The 9154-nt window shown below is 40.1% G+C and overlaps 1 protein-coding gene across 6 annotated transcripts in view; it reads left to right on the forward strand.

Moving 5' to 3' along the window:
• Positions 1-9084, forward strand: part of ASAP2 (ArfGAP with SH3 domain, ankyrin repeat and PH domain 2) — an 89818-nt gene extending 80734 nt beyond the window's left edge. For 5 of the 6 annotated variants that reach the window (XM_065681586.1, XM_065681589.1, XM_065681588.1 and 2 more), the window contains 3 exons: positions 1395-1507; positions 5436-5558; positions 6554-9084. In XM_065681586.1, the coding sequence (XP_065537658.1) occupies positions 1395-1507; positions 5436-5558; positions 6554-6628 (311 nt within the window). In that variant the 3' untranslated portion in view covers positions 6629-9084. The remainder of the gene's footprint in view (positions 1-1394; positions 1508-5435; positions 5559-6553) is intronic. The other variant, XM_065681587.1, reaches the window with a different exon arrangement.
• The last annotated feature ends 70 nt before the right edge of the window (positions 9085-9154 follow it).

Raw genomic sequence — 9154 nt, forward strand, 5'->3', positions numbered from 1 at the left:
AGTTAGGGTTGGAAAGGACCTCAAGATCATCTAGTTCCAACCCCCATGCCATGGGCAGGGACACCTCACACTAAACCATCTCACCCAAGGCTTCATCCAACCTGGCCTTGGACACTGCCAGCGATGGAGCATTCACAACTTCCCTGGGCAACCCATTCCAGTGCCTCACCACCCTTACAGGAAAGAACTTCCTCCTTATATCCAATCTAAACTTCCCCTATTTAAGTTTTAACCCATTACCCCTTGTCCTATCACTACAGTCCCTAATGAAGAGTCCCTCCCCAGCATCCCTATAGGCCCCCTGCAGATACTGGAAGGCTGCTATTTGGTCCCCACGCAGCCTTCTCTTCTCCAGGCTGAACAGCCCCAACTTTCTCAGCCTGTCTTCATATGGGAGGTGCTCCAGTCCCCTCATCATCCTTGTGGCCCTCCTCTGGACTTGTTCCAACAGTTCCATGTTATTTTATTGTAATTAAGATATTATTGTAACAGTCTAAGGGACTGTGGGATTTTTTTATTTACCTTACACATTTAAATGCAGTCAATACCAGCATTTTTGTTTCTCTTCTTGCTTGTGCAGGCCCTGATGCCTCAGGCTCTTCTGCATGAACAGAGCTATGGGCCAGTTTATGTAAATAATGGGGCCATGTAAAAAGAATAAGAACCACAGAATGGTTGAAGTTGACAGGGACTTTCAGATGTCCTCTGGCCCAGTTCCTCTGCTCAAAGCAGGGCCACACAGAGCTGGTTACCCAGGACCATGTTCAGATGGCTTTTGTGTATCTCCAAGGGGGAGACTTATGACAATAATGTCATCTCAAAAATGTCCAAAGTGAAGTTGGTATGGATTCTGTGGTGGGTGTAGTGGAGTTTCTCCTACCCAGTTTCCCCTTCCACAGTACGTATTTTGTTCATTGGTTCTTACTTTGATCCTTTTTTCCTTCCCTTTGACATACCCAAGGGGAATTTGCTAATCACCATCTGCTATCTGTGTCAGGAATCTCCTCTAAAGGATACAGCATCTTGATAATGATAGTCTTTACTAGGAAGGAAAGCTTCTAAAAGCACACAGTCTATAGTGAGCAAGTGGGGAAATGGGATATTTGGTTCTGCTCTTGTCTGGTTTTTAGGCTTTTTTGTCTTTTAGCATATGTGCAGTATGGAAGGTCTTAGCTAATTGTCTTTGGGAAGAGAGGCCTTTTTCCATAAGAAAAAGGATAGAAAAGGTCTTCAGTTCTTTAGAAAAAGATATCAAAAATAAATACTGATGGAATATAAAATTATTTGTATCCTATAAAGACCCATGGCACTATAGATTTGGTTTCAGTTTATATCATCACTCTTACTTTTTGTTTTAAAGCATGTCTAAAATTTACTTGTTTTACTTACCTTAGCAGCAGGAGACTCATCTTCTGTATGTGAAATTCCAGTAACACAAACCAGTTCTACATCAAATACTTTGGCACAGATTCAGCCACCAGCACCAATGCCAAGGAAATCACAAATAGTAAGTAGGCAAAATCTGGGTTTTGATTTTATTACGTCTTCCGCATTCTGTCAAACACACTGTTGACATAAGAGTGCATCCTGTTATGGAGAAAGTGTGAGAATCATGAAAAATATGAAGCCTGTATCCTGTGTTAAATGTGTGGGTGACTTACACTAAATATTTGTGGAATCTTTGCTTTTCTCGCATTTCCTATATGATAGTATGTGATCTTAAAGAATAACTTTAAAAAAGAGCATCAAAAAAAAAACCAAAGAGAAACCAAAGAAAAGAAATATGGATTCTTTGGTTATGTCCAAATGTGACCAGCACAATCCACAGAATGTATGATTTGACTTATTCAAGGTAGTTAAGCTGCTTAAGCCTCTTGTAGATGAGCTTGGTGAGTCACTTGTAGATCATATGTAACTTCATTCTTAAACTTCAGTGAAATAAGTAATAAGGAAGCTTTTGTGCTTACTTTTATAATGGAAGTAGATATAGTTGTTTGCATAGGTAGATCAAATGGCTTCAGATAAGACTAGGGGTCAAGCTCAAACCAAAAGAAATTGGCTCTTTGTGCAGTTGGTTCTCTTTGCATCTCTTTGTGTGATACATTCACTGGGTTACAGGAGAGAAATGTCTTGGTATGTGCACAGAAACCACATCTGACTTGAGACACTCCCAACCAGAAGGTGGTTGAAGGGTGAAGAGGAAGGCTGCAAGTACTGTATATTCTTCTTCTCCACCTCCCCCAGCCTTATGGTGACTGTTAAAAAAGATGTATTGTATTCAGATGGACCCTTGATCTGATTGTGTGGCCTTTTTGTACTCTTATTTATTATTTGTAGACTAGGACCATGAATGGTAACATACATATTAGTATCAATACCTATATTTTTATACTGGTGTAGGTAAAGGTATGTATTCCCAGATGTCAGTTGAGCTGTACATCATGTGTGGTTCATCTGGGTCTTTCGTCTCTTTTCCAATTTTATGTTGCTTTCTTGTGTGATAGACATAAAACATCCATGTTCTCGATCATGACAGTATTTCTCTTCAGTAAGCAAATCACAGTATAGAGTCCATACTTTCCAAGATGCTCTATGTGACTGGGTCTGGGCTGTTTCATGCTTTACATTCCATCTAGGAGCATGGTTCTGCAGGTAAATAACAAACTGAGAGGTAGGAGATGTGCTGTTCCTGGCTCTGCCATTGTCTCACTAATGGGCTGTAAGGAAAAGAGCTGCCCTCTTCAGTCCTCTGTCTCTCTCCCTTCAGCTATCTTTTCCTCAGCCATGCCTACTGAAATAGTAACTCTCCAGGTGGGACTTCAGTGTTTGTGTGTGTAGCCTTGGGTGTTTGTCTTGAGCTCTAAGAACTCCTATTACATGTTTCTCATCTGATAGTACTGAAAAGCCACAGAGACATCTGGAATTCATCTTGCATTAGTTGGGAGTATGAAATCTGATTTTTTTGTCTCCCCCACTCTTGTTCAGCCAGGTCACTTGTCTTGCATCTTAAAATACTTTCATGGTTTAGGTGATAATAAAATTAAGTGGTCTAGGTAGTGTAAATTTTGAGTATGTGTCCCTTTTGCTTCCATGCACTGAGGGAATTGCCATACTTTGTGAAGCTGTTGGACCCTGATCACAATTTCTTTAGTGTGTTTTGGGATTCAGGTATGAGCACTGACTCATTTCAACATATCTCTGTTGGTTCTGAAACAGCTCATTACCTGGCTTTCTGTATAAATGAAAGTTGTAGCTTATTTATCCCCTTTGCTTTTTTGTTTTATAGGATAAATTGTTTTATTTATAAGTGAAGGGGCAATGCTGGCTAGTTTCTAGGAACAGTCAATGTCTCCACTGTTTAATATTAATTGCACGTAATAGGAAGAACAAATCTGACCCTCCAGATATCTCTAGGGCTTCGGTAGGGTGAATTCTCTGAGACTGAGAAAATCAGCTGGATGAGTCCCTTCTGTTATAGGAGAGACAAGTAAGGGAAACCTGGCTCAGGGTGTGTGTGCTAGTTAAGGTGCTTTAGATAAATCAATCTAGTGGAAGCATCTTAGCTGAGGTTTAGTCAAGGGCCCCTCAGCTAAAGAGCTTTAGCCAGATCAGTCTAGCTAAAGTACTTCAGCTAAATCGTTCCATTTAGCCTTATACTCCAGCCTTTTTTGTTAAGTCTTTAGCCTGTCAGGGAATCCAGAGGCCAGCCCAGATTTGGGAAATGACTGCGGAAGTGCTCCTTGAGTAAAGAAAAAGACAACTCTAGTTATGCATGCACATGTACTCAGTGGCTTATCTCCTCTACAGTGCCTTTGCCCAATAGCCTATTTTTCAGATTGAAATACCTTCTTTTTTCCCAAATTGTATTTTAGACTTTTAAAACTTCATTGAAGATACATGGGAAACTTTCCTGGAAGATTTTAGTCTTCTGGGAATGAGATCTATTTTAATTTCCTTGCCTTCTGAGGAACAAGAAATACCTGTAATTACTGCACTTTGAAGTTAGTCAATTTATCGCTGTTGTACTGATGTGAAGCTTCTCCCTCTTGACCTAAAAGGTGGTGATTCAAACCAACTTGACTGAGATGGAGCATCTGGCAAAACTGCTGTGATGCAGTGCAAGCTACCACCTCACAGGGGTGTGCCCAAAGACAAAGGATATGCCTGGTCTGGGCAGGTCGGGTGTTTCATATTAAAATGCAAATGGATGCTTACAGAGGAGCATAACAACCATGTTACCTCTCTCCTTCCCCATCTTCTCTTGCACCTGTTTGTCTGCATGGTGCTCAGGTCTAGCAAAATGGGACATTAAGTCTGTTGGGCTGTACTGTCCCCAGCAGAGTATTTTGCTGGTGGAAAGAAGTAGACTTTAGTGGACTTTCTTCTCCCCTTACAAGTGTCCTGTTCCATGGCTGACCTAACCAGAAGCTCCAACCAGTCTCTAGGGGACTCCAGGACGGTGATGAGACCTTCATTGCCTTCATTTCTTTATCCTGTCTGGAGCCTCTGTCCCAAACACCCACTGTATTAACAGATGGCTCTGGACCTAATAGCACTTAAAGCTCTGCTCTGGCATCTTAGGGTAGAAAGGAGAGATTGTTGCCGGCTATGGCTGGGCAAATAGGGAAAAGGGTAGACTTGTGGTAGAAAACTGATTCTCTGCCTCCAGGTCCTGTGCCTCTTTGCTCCTCGTGTAGAAACTCTGTGTGGGTACCATTATTGTTGGTCTGAAACAGAGAATGAGAAGGCTGAAAACAAATGCAGCAGCAGGCTGGGTTGCACTGGGAGAGGTATGAGATTAGGATGGTGGATGCTGTGATACCAGAGCAAAACAATTTCATCGTAGAACATTTCAAATAGAATAAAACTAGGACTGGAGTGTCACTGCAGTACTGGAATACTGCAGCTCCTTACTAAACTTTCCTGCTGGAATTGCTGCTGAACCACTCCTGTGGCTTGCAGTCCTCAAAGCAAAGCATCACAGAGACAGAGAATGTGTCAGAGGGTTTATACACTGCTGAAATGGGATTAGCAAATTAAGAGGGAGCATATCAGCAGATGTCTTAGGCTTCTTTCTGATAATGCAACTGCTGTTACGCTTGCTGTGTAGCACTTGATCTTGATCACCCCATCTTCTGAATAAAACCATACTCACTGGAGTGATGTAGAGCTCTGAAGACAGGTTTGGATGAGCAAAAATGGAAGATTGCTGAGGGAAACCTGGCCCACAATGGTGGTACAGTGGTTCCAAAAGGCTTTGGATGCTGCCAAATTCAGCCTGAAACATGAGCACCCAGCATAAAACATGTAGCTGAACTCTAACCTATCAAAACTAATGGTTGGAAGCAGTTCTGAGGCTGTCTTTAGATCAACTCTAAGTCTGTTCTGTACCTTCTGTGCTGTATTATTTACACTTGCTTATTTTTATATTTCAGTCAAAAACTAAACCCAAAAGAGTAAAAGCAATTTACAACTGTGTAGCAGATAACCCAGATGAGCTAACTTTTTCAGAGGGAGATATTATTGTGGTTGATGGTGAAGAAGACCAGGAGTGGTGGGTAAGTATTCTGTATATTCTGTAACACACTTTGACAGAAATAAATGAAACCTAGAGGTTGACACTGATTTCAGAGGATTCCCCACTGGGTTTCCAGGTAACAAGAAAAGTTTCATCCCATGGAAATGTAAGTTCAGAAATTTCCTCTATTTAAAAAAAAAAAATCAAACTTCAGGCAGGGTTTTTTTTGTTTGTTTTTTTTGGTTTGGTTTGTTTTGTTTTTTTTTTTTTTAGCTTTTCTCATTCAGAAAAAGAAAATCTGATCCGTATCAGCAGGGTTCACAATACACAGGGGATTCAGGAAATTTTGGGGGGGTGTCAGCAATTTAAGAATCTGATGCTTCTACAGGTGCCGTGTGGTGGGCCTTAGAAGACAGCTTTGTGCTGTCCTTGTTCTTCAGATGAGTGAGACTGAGAAATGGTTGGTTTGAGCTGAAAAACCATCTCAAGTATTTACATTCCAGTCTCATCAGCTAAAGCAAAGTCTTGGGAAATTGTTATGCATGAAAACACTTGCCTTACTCTGATAGCTAGTGGAGAAGAGATCTTCAGATTGCATCTAAATTGACAGTAGTGCTGTGTAAACACAAATAAATAGACTAATGTAAAATATAAAACTATTAAAGCTTGATCTTTTACCTTTCAGTGATTGCTAAGAGGGGGAAGCAGAAGCAGCTTAACAGAGGCAGACTGTGGGTTGTGAGGCATTACAGAATGTGCTGAAACGATGCAGCAGTGGTACTGCATTAAGAGGCGTTACTTTCAAAGAACTGGATAAAGAATTTGAATTTGGGGGAAGGGAAATGTCTGTGGCTGAGAAACAAATGCACCCTGTAGGACTGAATTTTCCTGTTTGCAAAAGAAACACACCACGACAGCAGAAGTAATGCAGGGAGAGGCTTGTCGTGCTACAGGCAGGAAGGTCACTGGAATTCACCTTGGTGGTACTGAAATGCGATTTTGAAACTAACTTGAAAAATATCTGGACTCTTTCAGATTGGTCATATTGATGGAGATCCCAGTCGGAAAGGAGCGTTCCCTGTATCATTTGTGCACTTTATTGTTGATTAAATTCTACTGATAAGTGGAGACATTTCTCATTTCCAGCAGTCACAGGAACAAGTTTTGCTCTGTTTCATTTCACCTACCTATCTGCAGACACCTTGCCAGAGCACTGCCCAAGTCCTAGGTACTGTAGCTTACTTTTTTTATTGCCATCGGTCTGGTTTGGGGACTTTTAGAACTTTTTTCTATGTGAAAACCTCTCATGAGCAGTTTACACTTTAAGAAGAACAACTCTTCCTGTATTTTTCAAGGTGAACTGAAAAGCTTTAACAATCAATATCCATATAAGTGTGTGAGCATCACAACATAATGAATGTTCTCTCCAATCAATTCACTGTAATTTTATTCTCTGTTTTCTAATATGACAATACCATGGTTCAGTGTTGCTTCCCCAGTCAAAGAAATGGTGCATCTAACAGGGCAGTGAATTTATCCAATTCTTAATACCATTTGAAGTGTTGGAACCAAAACATGCAAACTGCTGTGTAATTCTAAATGGGACTCACTCAGCATCTTGCCATACTGGCTGTCATCCAGGCTATCAACAGTTACTGAAGAAACTATTTCAGTTGGATGTCTTTGGCCAGGTAAAACTAAAAAAAGTATTTCAGTTTACCACAGGAAAAACTTCTTTCAGAATGGATGTAGATATTTGCTTCAAGTTATCTGAACTCTGTGTTAGTCACTGAACTTCCTAGTTCTAATTTTGTGAGCTTGAGACTGTTTCACTTTACTATGCTGCACGTGAGTAGAACCTGTTTTCTGAATGTTCTTTATGTACGCTACATCCATTTTGGTCATTTAGTGTGACTACTGCTGGTTAACTAAACTATGGCAATATTAGCGAGTTACTACATTAACTCACGGATAGGAAAACTGCACTTCCTGAAATGTCCTCTACCTTGATGATGGATTGCAGAGCTTTTCTTACACTTGTCTCATTATAGTGTTGGGACTTTGTTTTTAAATTCTTGAATTTTCTTAACTCATCCAGCAATGTGTTCACAGAGGGAACATACTTGGTGGAACACTTACCCTTGGTCAAGAAGGTATCGGACACCTCACAAGTACACTACGTTATCTTCGGGTTTATACAATTTGTGTGCCACTACCTTGCAACCAGTGCTGGTTTGCTAACTCACTCTGTATTTATATAATATACCCACCTATATGGTAGCTACACTGTTGTTAAATTTTTTTTTTACTAATTTGTAAACCAAGGCTAGGCCATGGAGAGTTCCCAGTCAGCTGATGGAATACAAAACACCAGCACACATCTGATGTCATTTTGATGTTTCTACCTTGGACATTGTGCCGGGTTTTGCTTACACTACAGGAGACAACTGGTGGCATAGGACAAGAAAAGTCAGCCTCTGGGTCCATCATGTTTGGGGAACAATCCCATTGCGCTCGCGCTGGAAGAGCAACACTGATCTTACCTTGTAACGCCTTTCCTAAAGGGTACAGTTGGGCAAGAGCCGCTCACGTGTGGGTACAGCCACATATATGCATAACTTCCTTTCCAAGAGCTGTTGCTGCAGTGTAAATGGGGAACAAACTGGAATGTTTCAGGATATTTTTGTTGCAAGTTGAAGCAAATTAGTCTGTATTTTCGAAGTTCCCAGTAAAATGATAGAGGAATAGTTTAGCACTACAGTTTTACCCACTTCCTGCTACGTTCAGTTTGCAACACTATTTTGTATGTTTCTATCCCTGATAGAGTCTAGAGAGTAAATGGGCATATTATTTTGCACAGATCTCCTAATGTACAGTATTTTTAACACAGAATCTTATAGTGTATGTAACAACTTGTCAAGTTAGTTAAACAATGATGCAAATTTTCCTGGAGTTCCTAGGAAAAGGAACATTCCTAGAAGAGGAATACACTTGAAAACGTCACCACCTTGTTCACTGGTCACTTAAAAACTAGGAAACTTCTAGACTACAACTTAACAGCACTAATAGTGCGGACAGATAAAACCTGGCGGACCAATAAAGAGCAGCTAAGCAAAATTTATCCCTAGATTTTCCATGTTTCTCAAAGTTTGCTCCTCTGGCAGAGGAAAAAGAAATTCTAGAGCCTGTAGATACCTATTTATAATATAAAATTAAGAATTCTAAGTCCAAGATTTTGGCATATTTCATACAACTTTTCAAATCTGATTAAAATGATGATTGAAAAAAATTGTTAATAGACAGACTATTAGGTTGCTGTGTTAACTGTTTAAAAAGGAGCAAGCGACACTTAAAATGCAGCTTAGAGTGCTATGAGATGTATAATATTCAATTCAGTTGTTTTTATTTTGTTTAGTTGCAGAGCAACTGTATATATTGTATAACCTAAAATCAGCTCTTATTTTCAACGTCCTGGATGCAGTGATTTATAATTAGAGCATGATTAATAAATTTTACTCTTGTTAACCAGTCAAATGTCTGGAAAAATAAAACTACTTTTAAAATCACTTTGGCTCCTTCCCTTCTGTTACTCTGCTTTGCTTAGGAAATAGTGTTTCTCAAGGTATCAAATGGGAA

Source organism: Lathamus discolor, chromosome 5, assembly GCF_037157495.1.
Source record: "Lathamus discolor isolate bLatDis1 chromosome 5, bLatDis1.hap1, whole genome shotgun sequence".
NCBI classification, from domain to species: domain Eukaryota; kingdom Metazoa; phylum Chordata; class Aves; order Psittaciformes; family Psittacidae; genus Lathamus; species Lathamus discolor.